The sequence below is a fragment of the Toxotes jaculatrix genome, chromosome 1 (assembly GCF_017976425.1).
Source record: "Toxotes jaculatrix isolate fToxJac2 chromosome 1, fToxJac2.pri, whole genome shotgun sequence".
NCBI lineage: Eukaryota > Metazoa > Chordata > Actinopteri > Toxotidae > Toxotes > Toxotes jaculatrix.
This window is the reverse complement of record NC_054394.1, coordinates 26,656,799-26,680,372: the sequence shown is the minus strand read 5'-3', so window position 1 is coordinate 26,680,372 and position 23,574 is coordinate 26,656,799. Positions and strand designations below refer to the sequence as shown.

Below are 23,574 nucleotides of genomic sequence, written 5' to 3'. Positions count from 1 at the left end.
CAAACTAAAAATGATATTAAATGAGATTTTAACAGACTTTTAGAAAAAAAAAAAGCTGATTGATGAATGAATTTTTCAGGTAAATAAAAGGGGGGAACTATATGTTTAGGAGTTCTTCCCAGCAGTCGCTCATTGTGTTACTCAAGTGTTGCTCTGTTCAAAAGCATGACAGTTTTGATCGTGACTGAACTGTAGCGTGGAAACAGTGTGAACTGACTCTGTCTAAGGTTATTTAGCCAGTCTGGGCTGCAGATGTCCTTTCAAATCAGACTGTATTTGTCAGGAAAAGGGACTGATCCAGAAAATTTGATCCATAAACTTTCTCTCATGCATTTTCACACCTCTCGCTTTCTCTCTTAGCCTGAGTATTTTACAGTTTCCTTTATTTTAAAAATGAGACAGGGCCCAAGCCCAGGGTCCAATGTCAACAGTTATCACAGTCTTACTCAAATACTTTCTCCAGTTTCTTGAGTTTATGGTGCCTTTTCAGGCCCCATCAGATAACATCAAACATGTATTTGTATCCATGTATTCATTGGCTAAAGTCAAGGTTGGTGGAAAACAAACATTTTTAACCTATGAAAACTGTGACAGGTTTATAAGTTTAAACTGAGACATCTGACATAAAGCCAATGCCACTGGTGTACAGCCAACGCTCCATGTGTAAGTTGTTGAGCACTCTGTGCGTCTGCCAACATTATGTTCCAGTTTCATAATTTATCCCGAGTTGTGCAGGTTACTAAAATTTGATGTGCTGCTGGGACTCATTCCTTTTCACGGTGGTCCTGTATGTAATGCCAATATGATAGGACAGAACTTTGGACAGTAAAACCTTAGAAACCAAAAGGACCCATAAAGAAATTAAAAGCCACAAACATTTTTTTTTGTTTGCCTATATTTTGTTGCCAATTTAATTCATAGGGATCACACTAGTCTATGACTACATTTCGCCCATCTTTGCAAAATTAGTAAAATATCTTCCAGCAACCATAGTACATCATGAACACTCAGAACCTCGACACTTCATTTTTGAGTCTTTGGTGACTTCATTTGAAATGTATAAAAGAAAGAAAATACCCTGGGCTTTCCTTTCAGACAGCAGATTAGTACAACTAAAAACTAAAAGTATGCATGTCATCTAATAATCTCATTCACATTATAGTTAACACCCATGAGTGGTGTTATTGCTCCAGTATATTACAGTTTAATGACAGGTAGCTTCAATCAGTCAAGAGTCTGTAGTCAAAACATGACTTCCTTCCATAAATACTTTCAAAAATGACAACTGAGTACCTATTAACAAGAAAAAAAATAGATCTAAACTCTTAAAACAGTTACAAACATTTGAAATAATGTGAGACATATTTAAAAAAGTGCATTGTCACAGCTAGTTTTAGCCGTCCTACTGAAAGCTATGGCAAGATCTCACCAGGAAGAAAAACATTTGGTTCAGTCCACTTGTTGAGAGTCAGAATATGTTGACGAGAATATTAATTGATGAGTCATGACTGCTAACACCACGACTCACCTGAAATGTCTTTTGCTATCAGTCTTTTCAAGTAATTAATGTGTTGAATTATCGCTTACCTTTCCATCGTCCAACACCAGCCTCACCTCTAGTCTCTCTCATCGCTTCTAAACTTCATCAGTGCTACAAACAGCAGGTTCAACTGTTATCTGCTCACTATTTCAGGATGTCTTTACACTGCAGCATCACGTAGTTAAAGATGAAATGTCTGTGAGAGGGACAGGCCATGGTAAACAATCATTATCTAAAGTAAAACCTACTTTATATTCAAAAATAAATAGACAGTCTGTTTGCATAGTCTGGAAGTGATCAGTGAACAGGAACTCATTCCGTGGTAGGATGGTCCGTACGATTTCCCGGAGTTGGGTTGATGCTGCTCCTTCGTGTGTTGCAGCTGGTGTAGAGTTGATCTGTTCTGGGCTTTAAGCTGTTCCTGGATCTGTGCAGGAGGGCATCAACAACTCCAAGTATGAGAAGAGTAAAAGAGCAGGCAATCCGATAGGTCACAGCTGAGAGCAGTGGTTACCTGGACGAGAAGAAAGCAGCCGGGTTAGTGGACTCTCATATTATAAAGTACTGAGGGTTTAGCTGATGCTGTGTTACCTCTCTCTCAGGGGCAGAGTCGGGTTACTGAGGAAGGACAGTTGTTGCTCCAGACTGCACACGCGAAAGGCCAAGTAGCACGATGACAGGATGAGGAGAATAATACTGAGGAAAGAGGAGGAGACAGTTAAAAGGTTCAGGACGATTATGACATTAGAATCCTCTGTTGTGGAGGAGGAAAGCTGCAGTGTCGCTGGCTGAACACTGGGAGGCAATGTTTGACTTTCTGTCAACATGTCATGCTGCTACACTGTCCTTGAACAACCCAGTTTGAATATGTGTTAAAGGACCATGTCTGTGTTTTTGCAAAAACTAAAATCAATCAATGAGCTGAAACCTTCACATAGTTTTCATTGTAATTAATGTGGTTTATAATCTGTAATATACCAGACAGAACTTTGTCTTTTCTCAGGAATAAACAGGGAGGGAGGGAGTCACTGCTCTCTCAAGGTCACTTCAGCAGAGCGGCTTCATGCCCTCTGGGTGAAGGACAGTCACCCTGCCATGCCTGAGGGCAGACGGACTGAGAAGAGCATGACAGGCAACTTCTCTACATAAAAACTCAAACTAAAAAGTCTTTTAATAGCTCTGATCCCCTTTGTTCAGTCTGAAGGGACCGAATCGCCCAGTGTTTCTTTCTCCATGTTAGCATGCACAGTGTGTGTGTGTGTGTGTGTGTGCGCGTGTGTGTAGGTGTGAGTCAGCTGTAGGAGGAGGTGAAGGTGGTGTTGTTGGTGCCTGTGTGTCCCTCTGTGTACTCACAGCAGGGTGAAGAACTTGAGCAGCTGGTACTCCATCTGGCCCAGCTCTGCCACTGGCTCTGATAAAAAACCTCTGTCTGTCTGCAGGGCTCGCTCTGTAACACACACACACACACACACACACACACACACACACACACACACACACACACACACACACACACACACACACACACACACACACACACACAAACATAAAACCATTAACAGTGCTCGGCTTCACTGCGCTACATGTTTCACTTTTAATAGCGCTGACCCACCTGTTACATCAGCTTCAACACACTTGGACTCAAACAAGCACAAAGCGCTCACTCGCAGCTAATGTTGTGGCAATTTGCACTTTGGAGTTCAAGAATGAATCAAGGTATTAAGTCAGTCTTATCAATCACACCTTCCAAAGGGTAACAGTGCAGTTATATCATATTAATTAACACTGTGAACTGTCGGAGACCTCAGCTGCTGCCTGCATGCTGATTTTACAAAGAATTAAACTTTGTCGTTGTCATGGGGTAAAAAAATATTAACCAGCTGAAGAGTCTGAAGACTCTTATGTTGTTTTTTACTAAAAAATATTGCAAACACTGACGAGTGTGTTGTCTATATAATACAGCTAATTACTTTGCTTCCCCACTTTCCAGGTGATGATAATGTACACAAAAGCTGACAATGATCAAATATCCAACGACATTAATGTCGGCTATTATTTAGAAATGATCTAAAGCCTGTCAGCACACAGCCGTTAAACTGTCCTCAGACAACTCTGACAGCAGACATTGTTTGTTTGATAATCTCTATTTAATCTGCATCCGCCCAAAGCTTTTTAATACAAGCCCCCACATGATTTAATCTCCATTTGGAGCTTAATGTGTCGTTGCGTAAGGGGGCGCGTTGCCATCCAAAAGCAATTACTCTGTCTATTGCTATCTCTCGCTCTCTCTCTCACACACACAGGCAAACAAAATTCAAATGAAATGAAATATTTTTAAAAAACCACACACACGCACGTGTGCGCGCACACACACATACAAACATTTGCATCCAGACAACTTCACTACTCGTGTCTCACAGCATAAGTATGATGTGACAACAGCAAACATTCACGATATTATCCTACTATAATGTAAATGACATTTTGAAGATGCAAAGCTGATTTTGTCCACAGTTCACTGACTTCCTGTTTCATCTAGGTCAGACTACAAACTGTTACTTATTACCTATTAAACTTGTTATGGATTAACACCTCATTCCTGGGAATAACTCTTTTATCTTTCATTGTCTTTTATTATCTATTATCTTTCTTTTCTTCCTTCCTTTTTTAACATTGTATTGAGACACTATTTGATTTTACACTCACAATAATCTTACTTACTTACATTTCGGTGCACAGTAACAAAAATGCTCATGTGGACTTTCTGATCAGATGAAGAGAGAGCAGATGTCTCTTCAAATTGGCGACTGAATACAGCCTTGCAGGGTGAAAGATATTCCGTTGAAAACTGCAGTATCTACATATGACAAATGACTTAAACTATTTAAGTGAAAATATTTCTTATCAAACAATGAAGGATTTTTGTTATATAACTTTTCTTTCTACTTCCATGATGCCACGTATTTCAGCAAAGTGTTAACCACGGAGAAAAAAAACACATTCAAAACTGCTTTTGAATTTGAATGAACTACTCTAGAGGTACAGATTGATTTGCCTCTCTATCCACAGACAGTAATAACCAGCGATGTGAATAATTCTCTTAATAGACATAAGCCACGTCAGCAACTTTCTGCAAACTACGTGCAACCTTGAGCCAGTCAGTTCCAACAAGCAACTGAAAATGTGTGACCTTGGATAAAGCCTTGGACTTCGTAACCATACAGTGACATTGTATGGATAGTTTTATCACCTTCCAGCAGCTGCTCTGATTTGAAGGGTGTGTCTGTGGCGCTCAGGCTGCTGGTGGAGTTCCCCAGGAGGTCAGGCAGGGAGGAGGACACAGACACCACTGAGGGTTTCCTTCTCCACTTTAACACTGATGGGAATTCATCAACCACTGGGAATTCGTCTGGAGCTGGGAACTCATCCTGTGGTACAGCGGAAAGAGGAGAATATATTGGAAACACGGGACAGGGATCCAAATGAAAAGGTGTCTGAACATTTCAGCAGGCAGGAGATGAGTAACTCACACATGTAAAACCTCTCACATTGTTTGATTTGAATAATTTAGAGTTCATCAAACATGAAATTTTCCTGCATTTAGCAAGAAGAAAAAAGCAAAATTTTGAAAAAGCAAAAAAATAAATAAAACTACTGTGTGAAAGTGTTTTTTTCCTTTGTCTTTCTCATCACAGTCACTCGGGGCTAGCTGGCTTTTCTTTGTATGGTATTAGCAAAACTCCCGAAAAACCTTCAGCATAATATACGGGCAACATGAACAAACCCCTTTTTTTTTCTTTGAATACTGTCAGTATAGATAAGAACATGATCAAGGACGGGGCATGTTAACAGAACTTAATTATTCCTTAATACAAAAGCTGATCTGTTGCCGAGTGGCCTGGGGTATACACACACAGAAACAGACACACACAAGGTGACTTCATAGAGCTCTTTGATAGCATCTTGCCGACTCAGGGGATGATTCACTGCAAGGCTGCAGCTATAATAGAATGATCTATTGATCCTGTCTGTGTAAGAAGGGAAGTCGGCCTTCGGGTCAGGGGCAGTTGTAAGTGAGAGTTATCAGGCCAACATGAAACACGACTAGGAAATGTTAAAGTGATTTTAATAGCAGTGGATTACCAAATGTTGACGTTCCACCCACTTTAATCTTCACAATTATATGATTTTTATCATGATTTATGAAAAGGTGTTTGAAAGACAAGTTGTCACTGACCAACGATAAGGTCGGCTCCTCCATGAACTGCTTCAAGCTCAGGCTCTTTCCATTGACCTGGAAGAGGGAAAGGAAGTCACCTCTTTAACAGACATGTACACCACACAGAAAATAGACTGAATGAATAGTATGCATGTATGTGTGTGTGTCCTCTGACCTGTAGGTGTGTGCAGATCCTGCGAAGGACGTCATATACACTGTCTCTTGATAGCAAAGACACAAAGACATACTGGGGAAATAAAAAAAGAGAAGCAGTGGTGTAAATATCAGCATATACAGAAGTAGAAATAAATAAATAAACAAACAAACAAAACAATCTCTTGAACCTAAAACATTAACATTGGTGGGCAAGAGTTAAAAATTTGCTAGAAATCCTTTGAGGCGAATAACACGTCCGGGATTCAAAAGCTTTAATCTGGGGCACAAAGAGGATATTTCTCTAATCACATTTCTGTTCCAGTTTATTCTTTCATGAATAATGATGAATGACAGGTCAGTGACAGCTTACCCAAATATCTCTCTGACCTGGATAAACATCACTGTTACCAAAAAAGTGCTTTTAAATTTATTTGTGAACGTTTGAAACACTGTGTGTTACTGTGTGTGCACTTTATCAGTTGTTTTTGTCCATGTCAGGTCATAAACAGCCCTGTTGTATCTCTCCTGACGCAGTCATGTGGGTAAATGAGCAGAAAAAAACTCAAATGAGCCTGAGCTTTGTTGTTGCAGACGCAAGATGCAAATGTTTTATCTCATAAACAGACGAACCAGCTGCAGTCATTTTTCAAACATGCAGTATACCTTCACTGTACAGGGGCATGTATGTATGTGTGCATGGTTATGTAACACATATTACATAAATATGCAGACATATAAGGATGGAGATATTTGTCCTTGTACTGTATGAAACATTATGTCTCACATGCTTAGACAAAGGTGATTTTGTTGGGAAGTTGCTGCTCTGACCTGCTGTGTTCGCCGGTGGATCAGATTCTCTGCAGTTCGGGCTATGGCTTTGACTACGGCGGTGTAATATTTCACTTCTGAGGTGATTTATTTGCTCCTTTTATAGCAGCAATATCCCAACCTCAGACCAATTTATTAATAGTGTTTTAGGATGTAAGCAACTGTCTTTCACTGCTGGGTGGAGGTTTAACTACCTGAGTTAACATGTAACCTCGATTAGAGAAAGGGAGGGGAAGCATGTGACCACGTGAAGGTGAATACAGACACATTTATGTGGAAAACTACGTGTTATCTAATGCACATATAGTAGACCTCAGAGCTGACAGTGTTAGAAATGTCAGAAATTAAACTTTTTCTTTTGCATTTATCTGGTAAAAAAAAAATCAGCCCAATCATTCTTTTGATTAATAATTAATTCAGTTAAAACTTAATTAATTTAGTTCATTAAAAATTGCTAAAATGCTAACATGCCTGTGTTTTTGAAGTTCTGAGTGGTGGAGGTGGGTGGTTTTGGATAAATAATAGCTTCAAATGACTTGTTTGTGTGCTTAATATTGTTATTTTAGCAAATTGTGTTTTCAATTCACTTAATTTCTCCTCTCTTTTCTCTCTTGCATTTGAGCGAACAGTTCATTTTAAAAAAATGTCATCCTTTGGGATACATTAAGACTAGACTAGACTTTACCACATGCTAATGTTGTTTACTGACTAACATTATTCATGGGTTGTTGAGGCCAGAACAGAGGCGGAAAGGCACATTATGTCTTTGAACACTGCTGCACTCTCTTGTCCTACCAGGCTGGGACTCCACTCTGCTGCTATCTATAGTGCGGTGTTGTTTCTTCCATCACACCTCGCCTGGAAAATACACCCATGCTGCGCTAATCAGCATAAGTATTTTAATTCACAGCAACTGCGATGGAACTGTTTACCTTCTGGCCGGTGTCTGTGGTGATAGCCAAGCCATTGGGCACAAGGCCCGCTGTTTTGTGCTTTTTCACCAGCCTCACGGAAGCGACGGGGATAGCCACCTAGAGACCATGGAAAAAATAAAAATAACATTTGAAAGGAGACGCTCAGAGCTCAGGAAGCAAACTTAAAAGCAAGACGATGAGAATATGCTAGGTTGGCTGAAAACACCAGTATGATTTAAGTAAACGGTGACAGGGAAGACAGACATTGAAGTACACTCAGGGAAAGCTCCTGATGAAAATCAGCAGAGGACATGAAACGTGTCTTATTTCAGTCAGAATGTAAGGAATGCAGCCTGAATAAGTAGCTTATTGTCACTAAGATGTCAGGAGAGGTTTGGTTTCAAGGAAATGAAGGAAAAGGAACAATTCACAACATATCAAAGAGAAAATCACATACTTAGCTGAGGTTAAAGGTTCGGGAAGCCTACCTGTTCTTGGTACACAATTTCGCATTCCAAACATACAGAGAGAGGCATTTTCTCTGTGGGGGACTTAAGACTGTGACACCGAAAGTCGGGCCATAATAATCCTGACTGACTTTCAGTCAAATAATTTGTCAAGTTGTCCAATCAGCTTGTCAGACTGTCACGGGAAGTTTGTGACTGGTTCAAGTTTGTCAATCATTTGTACCTTGATGTCTTTGCCAAAGAGGTTGGCATAGAAACACAACCAGTTTCTGGAAATGTAGAGCCGGCCTTGTAGAAGGATGTCTCTGAGAAGAGCACAGGAGTACACTGAGAAGAGAAGAGGAAATAAAAAAAAAAAAAACATTTCTATTACTCGTTCAACAACTTTAAACTGGATAAAGAAGAACAAACAGGTTTAATAAAGCAATGTCTCTGAACCCTCACACTGCTTCCTTGGGAATCATTAATCTTTAAAGTTTCACATCATAGGTTTTATCTTGATGGGCTGCACACAGCATCAAAGTTTATGGTAAAGCAGGCTGAACTATGCAAATAGAGGAGTTGATACTGTGCAGAAGAAATTAGTCAAACTGAAATCTGACAGGCCAAGTGTTTCTGAGATTAACCAGATGGCAGACCTGAAGCTAGAAGAATCAAAGCTGGATACAGTATCAAGATAGACACTTAAAGACGAATTAAAAGTGGAACAAAAGCATAATTACAAAAAAACCATAGCCAAACCAAATCAATATGGCTTTTGGTACACAGATGAGTACCAACACACTGAAGGATTATTGAACCTTTTCATGTAAGATCTTGAAATTTTACTCTTGCCAAGGTGGACAGACTTCTTATAATCCAAACCCTGACAGGACACTTCAACAGCAGTTTTTTTAAAGATACTGTTTTATGATACAATCTTCATCTGCTGTTTTTCTTCATGTTCCGAAAAACTCTGGCATACCTGAAATATTTGCAAGAAATAAGTGGAAAAGAAGATTTAACAAGACTTTTTCTTTTATGTAGCTTCCTTCATGTCAGCATTTGTGCACCGCAACTAATGACTAACGATTTATTATTGAGAATATTTGTGACAAAGTTAAAGTTAATCAGTGAGAAAATCTCAGTTTTTATTGAAATGAAACAGAAAAGCAATAAATCCCCCACGTCTGTAAAGAAGAGGGATTTTGTTTGATAAATGACTTGATGATTAGTTAGATGATCAGTTATCAAAACTGTCCCGCAATTAATCTCTGTCGACTGACCAACTGATTAACCGGTTCATCATTTCAACTCTCGATCACATCAACGACCAATATTTAATATTCATTAAAAGGCTAATATCAGTCTCATGTTGCATTCGCAGCTTGCAAGAAGAGCTAAATGGAGTAGAATCAAAACAGGCTGAGTGGATCAGAAAAAAAGAAGCAATACAAATGCATAACAGGCAAATGACTGAAATGAAATGAGTGAAGCTGAAGAATGACACGTCCAGGAATATTAACAAGCTGAATAATAAAACAGAGGCTGCAGTAAAACAAACTTAAAGTACCGTACCTTTCATGAGTATCTCATCCTTGGGCACGCCCTGGAACAGTTTGTGGTACTGCGAGTTGTACTTGCTGACAGTCTGTGCAGAGGGACAGGGCAGAGTCATGAGCAGCTCCTTGGCGGACCGGCCTGCCTGCACAGCACTAGCACCACCGGCACCACCGGCCACTCCGCCACCACCGGCCACTCTGGCTCCGCTCGCCGCAGACACCACCCTCTCCCTCAAAGGACGCGAGCTCTGCACCAGGCTCAGCACGTTGGCACCGTACACACACACACACTCGCGCACATCCAGGGCCTGGAGCAACCCGCTGCAAGACACACACTGTTCCCCTGTCGCTGGTCAGTACAGGGCAGAGATGGAGGAGGACTGCCTCCGTGCAACTACCTCTAGTCTACATGCACGTACAAACACACACCTGGCTCTAATGTGTACACCTACACACACACACACACGCACGCACATAGACTACTACAGAGTTACAGCAGCAACGCCTCAGTTTACAGCCACTGAGCTCTTTCTCAGAAACTACAAGGCTCTCTTTCTCTGTCTCAAATACACCTCCAGTGACTCTACACTTTGCAGCACCCAGCTGACACCCTCCCTCTCCTTCTCCCTGCTCTACACACATACACACACTCTGCCCTTCATCATTCTGAGCTGAAAAAAACAACACACACACATGCACACACACACACACTGGCACACACAGGTACTTCTCACTACTCTCAGTTGAAATCCTTTTCTTTCTCTGCCTTTGCCTTTCCCTCCCTCCCTCTGTCAGTTTCTCCTCCTGTCTGTGGTGTCAGTCTGTGAAACCTAAAAAATCCTCACTTTTCAAGGAAAATCATACATTTTTTCTCCCTGAACACACAAGAGGTCTCATTCATTCCCTGCTCTCCTCCCTTGCTGCTCAAACTCACCTCCAGTTCTTGATATTTTTCTGCCACCAAACTACGTCTCCCTATCTATCTTTCCTCCGACTCGTGTCTGCTCAGTTTGCTGTTGTCTGCCGCTCCTGTTTTTGTCTTTCTATTAATAGCTCATGCTCGAGCAGCTTCTGTCCTCAGTGATATGGTGCTTACAGTAGCTTACAGTAATGCAGAGGACTCGATCACCATTGGAGGAAAGCCCAGAGATAATGTTGGCTACTAAACATTTGCTAAATGAATTCATAAGTGAAATGGTATCGGATGATATTGGATTTTTTTTGGTGTGTTTGTATTATTTGTACTCGAAGGTGATGCTGTTTTGTGGTTTATGTCAAGGCTGCAATTTTGAAAAAGTCTTGAGAACAGAAAATGATGGAATTCTTAGTTGTTGAAACTATGGGACAATTTGGCACCTTAACCATATTACTTAATTACTCATGAAATAAAATTCTGAGAATCTTCGAGAATTTGTTTTCTGCTTTCTGTTTTCTGACAGGTGATGATATATGAGAAAATTACTGGTAACCCATAGAAAACAAGGTAAATCATGCAGAGCTTCTATATATATATTACAGTATGAGACAATAACCAGATAGTAGTGCATGGGTATAAAAAGCACTGCTGAGCTATTGTCAGTAATATCTTGTTCTCCTTTCAGCTTCAGAAGTTGAGTCTAAAACATTACAGATAATTGAGCTTGAGAAATCTCACATCAGTGTGAGAGTGAAAGCTAATATTTATTATGGCAGCATGTTAGTTTTTCTGGATTGTTAGTATGCCATCAGATATGATTTCCTAAAAATAAATAAATAAAATATTGATCAAATTGCAGTCAGACTGTGGCATACTGGTTGCCACCTTTTATTACAGATTAAATATTTAGGTAAAAATAAATACAACTGGTTGGGCTCAGTCTAGTCGCAGACACACTAACAATTAGCATCAAAGAGAGATTAGACTCACCGAGCCCCTGTAACATTTCTTCACATCTTCATAGGACAGGTCTTCAATCAGCTGAAACCTGTGACCAAAGGAAAAACACACTTCACTTCATATGTGTGTTGACGACTCTGCTGTATGCAAATTATAGCATCAATGTGCCACTAGGAACCAAAAAAGTCTTTAAAAAATAAAGTATAATTCAATATATTCATATATTTGAAGGCAGATTAATATGTTCATCTGGCCCAAAGACGGCGAAAACAATTCTTGGCAGCATAACAAATGGTGGTTAGCTTGTGTGCATGTGCACAGTGCATCTGTGTGTATCTGTGTATCTGTGTACATTGCATGAAAATCTCAGCTGAGTCAAAGCTTCCACATGACAAGTTAATCATCAGTGTGTGCATAACTGCAGGGAGACGAAGGCTGTCACAAAACAACATAATCAAAGATAAATACTGAGTTATTTAGTGACCATGCCAGGAGATTATCCATGTTGTTCTTTTTATAGTCAGAATGCATAAACACACACACACACACACACACATCACTGGCATCACGCTCGCCTTGGGAGGAATATTCAGAGCAGTGCAGCAGATGTCACAGCACGATACCCAGATCTATTGCTAATGCAGACAGAACCTCCCAGCAGATAAAATACAGTATAATCAGCCCTTTAAAGCAAATGTCATTGAAATGAGCTGCTGTCACAGTTAAGACGCTTTGAAGAAGGAGACATGTATGCAACAATACAGTCTGAAAGGCATGACGTTTCTCAGGGATTATTCCCTTAGACGCTCCCCTTTCTTCCCGTATCTTTCAGGGAGCGCAGGGTGATTGACAGCGAGGACAACGTACAGAGGACAGCACAATGCAACGCTGATACGAAAACACTCCTGCTCAAGGAGGCACTGATAAAACAGAATCCCTGGCAGACCCGAACTGCAGCTTCATGTGTGCTGTGATGTATTATCTCATTCTGTCGAAGCCATTTTTCAAAGACAGAGAGCCATCAAAACAGGGAGGAAAGTCAGAGAGAGAAGAGAGTGCAGAGCCTAACAGGAATAATGTGACAGAGACAGGAAGACTGTGGTGTTTGTCACACGCACTGATTAGCCTTCATCCTCCAAGCCTTTTGTTTTGTAATGACAAAAGTGAAAACATGCTAGAAAATACAAGAATGCAAGCAGCCAAGATATATTGGTCGGACACAGCTTTCCTTAACACACTTAGAATCATTACTTAAGTACTTTACTTATAATAATTTATACTTATATAAATTAATAAAATTGAAATCATCTTCTTGTTAAATAAGATAAAATAAAGTTTTAACAAATTTGAAAGTGGTTTTCAAACTTTATTAAGGGTTTAGCTAGGATGTCTATTACCCAGTCACAGCAATAAGAGAAGCAAAAAAAATGGAGAATTGATCACTGCGTAAGCTTCCCTTAATGCCTTAATTAGGAATTGGACACAAACTTATATTGCTAACGATCGCTGATAAAATCTGGCAGAGACAGGTCTCGTGTAAGCCATCAAAATCAACTTTCATTGGCTACAAATGAGAAGCCTGCCTTCGTTTAAGTTAAGTTTTGTAAATCCATTTTTCAACATGGCTGATTCAGCAAGAGACTGTAACATGATATTATAACAGCATGACATTTGTATTCTCTTTGAACAATGTCCTTTACTGTATAGAGCGAGGTGCCATTATGTTAAAATACCCGCCAGTGCTGCTGTTGTAGCAGCAGGACTGTCAGAGTCCTTGCTCTGATGAGAGATTGTCCTCTGGGTAAGAAGATAGCGTGACCTATGTCCCCAAACAACCCTCCCTGACTCTGCTGCTTTTTTCCACATTGCTCACAGCACAGTGGAAATGAGTCTGTCATGTTGACACCTGGATAATTATGTCAGGGAAATGCTGCTTTCTCTGTCAGAGTGCAAGTGATGGTCAATGTTCATTTAAGTCCTGTTGTTCATCAATTAATTTCAAATGGAAACTCGTAGTGACCTCATCAGGTGATGCCAGTCTTAAATACACAACACAAGTCATGGCAATGTAGTAAAAATGAATCTTAAATAATTATTTGAATATCAATATGAGGCAACAGCCGCTAAAACAACGATTAAAAATGTCGCATGCATTGTACTGAACGGAGACTAACTTTACAAATTCACTTATTCTCAGATATGCAAATGCACCAATTCTTTGCATCACCGTAATATAATTCCCATGAAGGTGGCCAACAAAAAAATTTAATTATAGCCGAGCCTTATGTCAGTGTGTGTAGTGTTGAAGCCGACAGGGCAGCAATTTCTATCTTAACTGGAAAGTGAAAAGAAGGAGAGAGTGAGACTAAAAAAAAACATGGTAAGATGAGGGTGAGAGCAGCAGCTGTGAGAAAGAGTGATGTGTGTGTGTGTGTGTGTGTGTGTGTGTGTGTGTGTGTGTGTGGTGGCAGGAGAGGATAATAAGCTGTTAGATTCTTCACCTGCTGCTATAAGACAAAAAAAAAAAAAAAAAACGCAACACACTGCACACATGATGCAACTGCACTATGTCCAACATGCAGGAGTTTGAGAAACTGATCTCACCCTGAGGTCCACTCCATAGTACCAACTTTCAACTGTATGACATGGTCTTTGTCAGTAGAGAGTTTGCTCAGGTGTTGCTGTTATTGTTTTCAACAACTGTATGAAATGTACACAGAACTACACCGGAAACTTCATTGTGCCCCAGTGAACATTTCTTCAGTCATTAGATCATTAATTCTGTTGTCTCCCAACTCTGGGCTGGAAAAAGACCCGAGAAGGGTTAAAGTGGCAGAGAGCAGAGGAGGTTGACAGATGCTATGGCTGCCCGCCGTGTGTGTATATATATATATGTGTGTGTGTGTGTGTGTGTGTGTGTGTGTGTGTGTGTGTGTGTGTGTGTGTGTGTGCATGTGTCAGATCAGGATGAGGCAGTTGTTTACAGCAGAGCAGTGCAGCTGTGAAAGAGCTGCCAGCTCTCCTGCTGGATCGGCTGAAAACCTTACAGACACTTAAAGTGATACAGCACTCAGTTTACATCACATATTACCTTCAAAACAGCAGTAAGGAAATTCATCCTGCGCCCATCCAAAACCCCCCAAATGACCAAGCTGTCTTTTCCCTGCTGTTAAAAGTAAAAAGTGAAAATATTCCTCATGCTGTTTTACCTGTTTCACATTTAATACCTTTTGTTTTAACATCATATTGTGGAGTAAGTAAAAAATAGTTTTCAAAATACATATGAGATGTGTACCTGTATAGGTCAGAATTCCTAGACAATTTCAGTGCTGTTAAAATAAATTTAGAAAACAGGCCATCTAATAATTAATCCATTACCAAACTAAATTACAGCAGAAATCAGGTCATTAGAGCAGTGAAAAACTAGCCCCTGTTTAACCTCTAATTATTTTATGTCGCTTGTCCTAAATGTGCAAATTCATCCTTTTCCCTATTAAAATCACCCTCCTAGAAAAGACATCCCATTAGCTTGTGACCATGTTATGAACAATAGTGCATGTGTGCTGCTCTTCCTGCCTGCTGGTTGCTGCCTATAAATAGGATCCACAGTGGCTCTGCATTCCCAGGTGGAGAGAAGTGAGTGATTATTAAAAACACAGGCGGCTCTGTGGGGACTAACTGGCTCTCTAGTCCTCGCTCTCACTCTCCATCTGTCTCTCTCTTTTACACAGGATCCAGGTCTTAATCAATACTGCTGGTGCATGTAGGTGAGCGTATAAAGAAAACTGCTACAGGCAATTCCCCTCGTGGCGTTAGGAGAGCTGTGAACGTGGTGTGTCAGGGTAAAGCGTTTTTTTACACTGGGTATAAGTAAGGTCATGCTGGGATGATATGTGGAAAACTGATAGACAGTTCTAAAAGGTACAATAGTGAAATCAGCCTAAACGTAGTGTCACTGACATTATTCACATTATTCAGCAGGTTTCGAAATTGATTCACAAGCCCAGGAGGAATCAGCTGAGGTAAAAGCATGAAAATCACTAAAGAAGGTCTTGTAAGGTTTTCACACAGCAATAAAATATGCAGCCCTCTGTGGACCGTGGATCCCATTGTGTGAACCTCTCTGAGTCCTGCACATAAGGTATAATAAGGCAGAATAACCTAAAAATCCTCACAAAGCAAAAACAATTCCCTGCTGTCCTTTCAGAACTTGTGGCTCGGAGATGAAACTAAACCTGTGTATCAGATTATATCTCTTATGAGCAAAGCGAAATGTTGCCTGCCATGAGTGTGTGTGTGTGTGTGTTTCCTGTACACGCATGCGCTGTGTATTTCAGTGCCCTTGGCTGTGAGGCTGAATGGTGAAACTAATTACTGCCTCAAAGAATCCTAAATTGAATCCCAAATTAGAAAGCGAACACCTCCCATCGGTGGCCGGTGTAGCAGTGGACTCCCAGTCAATAATTTAACTGGAGGAGAAGAAATTGGGACTGAGAGTACTGAGAGAAGTGGATAGACTCCCTATGAGACTGTGAGAAAGATAAGAAAGAAGCAGAAGAAATATTCAAATAGTCTCTTGAGTTTGAAATCAAACCATCACATCCATAGATCAGACTTCTCTTTGGGAACAGATCTTATTTTTAAAGAAAGAGTTCATGCAAATGTGAAAATGACGTCATCCTTTCATCTCCCCCGTGTCTGTTGATGTTTTGTTTGTACAGCCAAATGACACATACTGAGTGAACACCTGTCACTTCATCTCAGCCTTAAACTACAAAAGATACAGACATAAAGGACAGAGGTGAATCTTTTGCAGCATTATCCAAGGTTTTATGGTCAAATACTGAAACACTGTACATTTTTTGCCTCTTTTAGCTCATAGTTTTGGTTTTACAGCACATTTAGTTTATGCTTAGTCTTAGCCTGTATCTCTCTGATGCCGGTACACCACCGGCATCAGAGAGATACAAACAGAGATACAAACAGCAGACAGACAAAAGTTAAATAAAGTAAACATAAGTTGGTGGAGACCAAAACAGAACTAAATAGTGAATATTACACTCATCAGTCAGCCAGATACATGATTCAGAGTTAACGTTAGCGTTGCTTCATGTGTACTGGATGTGTAAATGATCACTAAAACAAGTCACTAAAGGCACTGGGGGGGGGGGGGGGGGGGGGGGGGGGGGGCAAAATTACACATTGCTTGCTAAGTGCGTGCCTAAAGCACTCGAGTCCCCTCCCATTCTCTGGATCTACCAGCATACACCATGCTTCAGGGCTAAATCCCATCCCAGGACAGATTCTCAGGATTACACTGCTGCTGCCTCGAATCCTTCTTATATAACATACAAGTATACACACATACACTCTGTCTGCAGACATAAACAGACATTGTGCATATGAATCCATTACAAAAAAAAATTTTTGAAATTGATTAAAACACTTTATTACTAGTATAACTGCAGCAATTTACATTTACCATCCGCATTGATTTTTCCCCAGGCCTTTGGAGGAAAAGAAAAACCAACCTTTGTAAATCGCTGTTTGCGGTCTCTTTGTGTGCATGTGTGCTCACATTTGACCATTGTTTGACATCAAATACAGCTGAAATAAAAGCACAAAATAAGTGCTGTGAAAACAAATGTCCTAGGGCAGTAACCCATGACCATGCACAGGATACAGATGGTGTGGGGCAAAAAAGAGACTGGAAAGACAGCAAGTGTTGCAGAGCAGCATGTGTTTGTGTACGTGTATGTGTGTGTGTGTGTGAGATTTGCCTGAAGTGGCCGTGTGTGTCGTCGTCCTTGGAGGGGTCCAGGTCCTGAGTTGAGAGCAGGCCTGTTTCTTCGCTCTGCTCCTGCTGCTCAGTCATGCTCCTGACCCTGAATACACAAACACACAGCTCTGTGTTAACAGCAGGCACCTCTCCGCTGGACTTTCATGTGCACTTGTAAAAAAAAAAAAAGAAAAAAGAAAAAAAAAAGATGTTTGTGTTTGTCTCCAGGTTTGGCTTCAAATAGAGCTCTTCCCCAGAAAGTTTACAGGGCGAACAAGTGGACTCTGTCTTCAAAAAATCAACACAGCGGTGATGCAACATTCAAAGTCTGATCCTGCTGGTTTACACTACATTAAAAATATCAACTCAGCAAAATGAAGCTGTGTTCTCGTGCTTGTGTAAATGGGGTCAGTGTCTGCACAGATGTCCACAAAGAAACCGAGCACCTGAGAGGTCGTGCAGATGGCTGACCTGATGTGCTGCTGTGAGCTGACTCTAACGTTTTTAAAAATGTTTTACACTTCACACTGAAATTTTACAGGACCAAGTGAACTGCTACGAAACCCAAAAGAAAAAGGACACGGGAACAATTCAGGTGAACGTCTGAGGGAACCAAATCACAGCTTTGTGTTTACTGTGATGGATTATCTGGCTCTGGGGTTTGTTGACGCTATTTTGCATACAGTTTGAAATGGCAGCAAATGACTTCTCGTGGGAGGGAAAACAAGCCTAACCCTTCTACAATGAGGCCTTAAAGTCAGTGGAAAAACACATAGATCACTTGACCAGACCAGATAACCTTTTTTGTTTGATGTACCCCCACATGAGCTCAAGTGCCCCCTTAACCAACGCCATGTCCGTTTTTATTTGTGCTCTGTTTAACGGATTTTAAACTGGATGTCATGTAATAAAACTGTTTACATAAAAGTGGATTTTGTTCAAATATTTTTTCATACAATTGAATTGTTAATGTTTGCTTACTGTTAGCTAACAATCTCAACTGCTTATTCATTACATTTTAAGCTACTCTCACCTGTGCATTAAATGTTTCTTTCTTTTTAAAATGCACAGACAAACACACACCTGCCCTGTGCCATATTTTCCTCTGGGAGAGGGGAAGTCGTTACCACCTGTTCTGGTGTAATTACAGGTGCTGATGGAAGTAGGCTCCCGCATGCAGTTTCCAGTGTATTATCTCTAATTGGGCAGAAGCTTTACGTCAGCCACTTACCTGTTCAAACAACAGGGGCTTCCTGAAGCTAGAGGTTACATCTGACTGGTTATCTGTGATCACAGAGGGTTGAATGGGAGATGAAGGGCCTGTTGTAATAGATAAGGAAAATGTTTGTGGGGTCTTTTCACCTTAAGCCTAAGGTTAAGTGATTCAGGAGGGGTATGTGTTCCCAGATGTGGGCCTAAGGGCAAAATGGAGGCTTGTGGTACTGCTGCGGTTCCCTTGAATACAATGTTCAAAGAAAACCTTGTAGTTGTGTTTGACTACTCTTTGAAAGGAAATGGTTTGGTTCTAGTAAAGAGATTCAGTAGATCACTGGCGTTTGATATGAAGAGAATATAGCCCTTAAAACTGTACTTCATTAATCCCTTAATCGCTTCAAGTGCTCTCATTTAGATTGTAGAAAAACCCTTTAGCTTTAGGTCGTGCATTTTCTAATAAATACAAATCCTGATTGAATTTACATGTAAACATGCAAAATGTAAATAAGTCGATATTTTATTGAAGTTCAAGCCATTGATTTTACAAATTTGAGACCATCAACCAAAGGTTTTAGATTGCTGCTGCCCATTTTCAAAAGCAAAGATTAAAAAAAAAACCATTATGACTGAGATCTGGCCTGCTAGACAGCTATTTGTTAACCTTTATTTACTCAAATATGAAAACCAGCTTACAGAGACATAAATCCTCAGAGAGACTGTGGACAGTTTGTCACCTTATTTTTAGTTTAGGTAGAGAGAAAAAAAAAACCTCTTCATGACCTTTTACCTGACAGCTGGGAATTTTTTTTTCACCAGACTGTGTTCTTGTCTGGGAGAGGGAACAGACTTTGTCTCTTTGGTTACCTCATTTGCAAAATGTTTGCTTTCAGTCTAAAGAAACTTATGAAACACATCCCAGACCTGATCACTGACACAATTGACACAAACAGCCTTTGGATTAGCGTTCTCATTATATCACTGCAGTCATCTAAATTGGGTCTTATATAGTCTGTGTGAGTTTCCTGGAACTGGAATTAAACACCTGATGAAAAAATAAACAATGAATGTTGCCTCACCTACACCATAACCTGCAATTTTCTCTCCGTCATCTGACTATATTAACAAGACTGAGACAGAACCTCACAAGGTAAATAAGCAGTGAGAGACGCTCGTGCATTATACTTCATGCAATGGACAAACAACCTCATTTGCAGGTTGATCTTATTTGATACTGAATGATTTAGTTAGCAAACTGTTCAGCACAGGAGACTGCTTCCTATCTGGCTATTTGATTAGAAAGTTACACGGAACCAAGTTTCTCTGAGTCAACAAGCAAATGGTTTGACCCTCACGGTTCCCCTTAAAAACTGGTGTTTAATAACAAAAATTAAAATTCCCGGGAGGGCAGGTGTGTGAGCTCTTGTGCTGCCATTTCCTGGGAAAAAAACACCTGTGAGAAGTTGAGACATATCAAAATGGCTGCATGTGATAGATATTCCTTTCCTGCCACTGCATGAATAAAAACCCCCAAGTCATATCTTTAAAGATGACCTGATCCTCCCATAGAACAATACAGATACCAAATAATAAGTAAATGGCTGGGAATGGGTTTTTTTTCCAGTTCAATTATTGTGTATTTTTAGGAATAAGTTTGTTTCCACAAATATTATTTCCATACAATCTAACAAACATATAAGAATAACTTTGGAAAAGTAGCATGCCTGTCATCTTATGATTGTTCATCTTTCTGTTTTTAAAATAAAACTTAATCTGTGTTTACATCCTGGGAAAATGGCGACATATTCCAGTGAAAGAGTAATCATGAGATCACAGAAAAACCTTCGTCTCTAACTGGAGTTCATTCCATCTCGGGTCTTGAAATGATCGACCACAGAGTGTATGGAATGACGGGGCGGTGGGGCCATCTTAATCCTGTCAACCTCTCATACCTCCCCCTCTCACCTTACTCTTGAAACAGTCCATGGCCCCAGATTTGCTGTGCCATATTTTCATTAAACACAAAGTAATATAGGAATATGCACCATGTAAGCAAAATATCAGCACAATGTTCATTAATCTGTCATCTTAACAGTCCTAGCACACCGTGGACACAGATTTTATATTTGCCTTATATCATTTCATATGAGTTTTTCCCATGGCAACACTCACAATACATGTGTGACCCAGTGTGACACACTATGGCAGCACTGTCACGGTTTTCCAAAACAAACAAGTACAATGTCTGTGCTTTGGAACAAACAGGTCAGTGCGCTAAACTACAAATGAACAGCACTGATGGCCCTACCTCCAGATCTGTTTTGCTCAGGTCTAACTTTTCTTTCATGAATGTAAACTGAAAATCCCCAACGTCTCCACCTCTCCTCCTCCATGTCCTTCTTTGTCTCTGGAGACAAACATTTTGTGGTGTCACAAGACGTCCTCCAATCCAATAAACTGTAATCTTGTTACGGTTGCTAGTCACTGGGATAGTTGCTGGAGAATCACTGCACTCTCTCTGCGTCTGGTCGCTCATTTCCTGAAGCCCTTTGCCACTAAGTTGTTGTTACCTAAAGTCAAGTCCATTTTTCAGCCAACACCCTTCTATATGAATTATAAATGTGATGCCTCCCAGTTCGTGTACACATACAGTACAAGCTACTATCACAGGTGCTATTGTGTCAGTTTAACAGAGGGTATCCACATCACAGAAAAAATAGACTAAATCACACATTACAAAAACTGAGATGAGTCTCCATTAACTCAGGCAAGGTCACTAAAGGCCAGTGGCTTTGTTTTGTACAGGACTGTCATGTCTGTCCCCAGGAAGAAAGCAGGCAAACAGCTTCGTAAGCAATGTGGACTTGCTTTGTTTATCTGAAACATTTAAGATGTCTCAGTCTTAGGTGCAGTCCACAAAGGAGGTTTTCCTCACGTGCGTGGGTTAAAACTTAGATGACTGTGCCTTAGGCCTTTTGCCACTTTTGCGTCTAATGTAAATAATTTTCAGACCTTTGTCACATCACTTGGGACCATTATGAGTTTTATCCCCTGGTGCTAGTCAACCCTGGATTTTCCTTATTGTTGTACATTAACGTTATCTGGTCTTTCACAGACACAGACACAGTCTGTGGCACGGCAACAGAAGCACAGCCTTTGGACTCTGAGATACTCTGCTTGAGACCTCCTGAAATAGCCTCCCCATTGTGCAAGTATGTCAAAACAGCCTTTGATGACAGATGTGTGCTTGTAAGCCGGCACAAGGCTCTAAATGTTCTTCTTATTGAAGGCCACATGGAGCACAATAATTGCTGTTTGGTGTGAAATCCAGATAGGATTTTAGGGGGAAAGGAAAATTAATAGTTTTGTTAAAAGCCAATTTCTTGTTGAGTGTTTTTGTTGTCACATAAAGACACTATAGACATAAAGAAACTATAAAGCCATTTGTCTATTCTTAAAATATATTACACTTCTAATGGGAAATAACAGGATCTATATCACTTTTAGTTTCAGTAACATGACTGACATAAACTACAGTACTGCCAATAAGTGTCAAAAAGCAATGCTGGGCAAAAGTCATTACATTTTACTAAGTTAAACGTGACTACACACATTTTTTTCTGGAGGCACAGATGCATCTGTAGCACTTTCCTTTTTAAATATGCCTTTTAATCATCAAAACCAGCAACAGTGTCAAGTTTGTCGAGAGAAGGCAGGTGGAAATTGGAACAGAGGCAATTCTTCAAGTTAAGAGTGGAAAATGGTTTCACTTATAGTACAGAGTCTACAGTGCAACAAGGGGCAACACAAAAATGATTCCTGTTGAGTCACACTTCACATATAATGGAATGGCTGATGAGAGAAAATGTACAGTTCTACTCTGGTGTAATTTATTACTGACATATTTTACAGCACTCTCTATGTTTACCAATTTAAGTATGAAGCCACATCACACCGGCATTTGGTTTGAATATGTTTCAGGTAGAACTGCTTAAAAATGAAGATATAACAAGGTCTGACGTAAGAAAGAGCAGGTAAATGTCAAAATTATTTTCAGTTTTATGTCTTTACTTGATATTTGTGTGCATTCACCACACAGCTCTTCCTGACACTACTAGAAGAGCTGCAACCAACAATAACCTTTATTATCAATTTATCTAATGATTATTTTATCGAGTAACTGACTAATTATGCAATCCAATGTGACTTAACGAAAAGAAACAAAAGACTAAATAAACCAGCAAGCCTTTACAACTGAGAAGCTGAATCTTGAGCATTTTACTAAACAATCATGCAAATGGTTGCTGATAAATTTCCAGCCCATTTACTAATTATTGATTTAGCTCTAGTCACTAAACGTAATGTCCCACTTATTAAAAAATAAAACACATTTTCATGCCTCTTCTGCTCCGTGACACCCAGAATTAATCGTTAGTGCTTTTATTTTGAAATCTTTATCGGAAGCCCCCGCTCTCCCTCGCGCTGACCTGACACCGGCTACCGTCTCCTACCTGTAGCTCACGAGCTGCTGCTACTTTTTCCGTTGTTTTGTCGCCTTTTGGCTCCACGAAACTCCTCAGGTGTGCGCGCCATTCCTCGGTGAAATCATTTTTACGTTATTTATCCACGAAGCACGGACGAAGAAAAAAAAAAAAACCCACACACACAAAACAGCTCGGAACAAACGATTAAAGCTGAAGCAGAGAGTCGCGCTGGCGGAGCTGTAACCTCCTCAGAAGCGTGTCCGACTGTGAAGAGGTGGGGTTGAGCTTACCTCCAGCCCAGTGTGGGCTGTTGAAACACTGCCGGGGGATTAAACGGTGGCTATTTTCTCCCCACGGCTTCTCAGAATAACCTAACGACCGCTCATTAACCAGGGAAAAAATACGGCTGCTCAGGTGTTACTACAGAAAGGCTCCATTGGTTTTACGGTGTTACGTGTCCGGTTTTTGATTTATTTTTTGTCATACTTTTCAAGTCGAGGATTTTGTAAATTATTTATCTCTAAACGTTTGTTAAAAAAAAAAAAAAGAACAAATTCT

The 23,574-nt window shown here is 40.2% G+C and overlaps 1 protein-coding gene across 3 annotated transcripts; it reads right to left on the bottom strand.

Annotated features, from left to right (window-relative positions):
- Positions 1-438: 438 nt before the first annotated feature.
- gramd2aa (GRAM domain containing 2Aa) lies at positions 439-23,289 on the bottom strand. Of its 3 annotated transcripts, none has more exons than XM_041044406.1 (12): positions 23,044-23,289; positions 17,322-17,426; positions 11,572-11,629; positions 9,682-10,000; positions 8,348-8,451; positions 7,676-7,774; positions 5,935-6,006; positions 5,778-5,834; positions 4,791-4,968; positions 2,894-2,987; positions 2,132-2,236; positions 439-2,054 (listed from the first exon to the last, which is right to left on the bottom strand). In XM_041044406.1, exons 2-12 carry the CDS (start codon positions 17,414-17,416, stop codon positions 2,051-2,053), a joined length of 1,185 nt encoding a protein of 394 aa, XP_040900340.1. In that variant the 5' UTR covers positions 17,417-17,426; positions 23,044-23,289; the 3' UTR covers positions 439-2,050. The 3 variants fall into 3 exon arrangements, with proteins under 3 accessions (XP_040900340.1, XP_040900349.1, XP_040900357.1); XM_041044415.1 differs by lacking the exon at positions 23,044-23,289 and adding an exon at positions 18,552-18,590; XM_041044423.1 differs by having other exon boundaries at positions 441-2,054; positions 9,682-9,754.
- Between the last annotated feature and the right edge of the window lie 285 nt (positions 23,290-23,574).

Excerpts from the sequence above, each read along its gene's own strand:
- gramd2aa (XM_041044406.1), bottom strand. The coding sequence starts at position 17,416 with ATGACTGAGCAGCAGGAGCAGAGCGAAGAAACAGGCCTGCTCTCAACT. Across the intron at positions 7,775-8,347 it reads TCTTTGGCAAAGACATCAAG|GTGGCTATCCCCGTCGCTTC; the intron begins GTACAAATGATT and ends CATGGTCTCTAG. Across the intron at positions 4,969-5,777 it reads AGGAGCCGACCTTATCGTTG|GATGAGTTCCCAGCTCCAGA; the intron begins GTCAGTGACAAC and ends GCTGTACCACAG.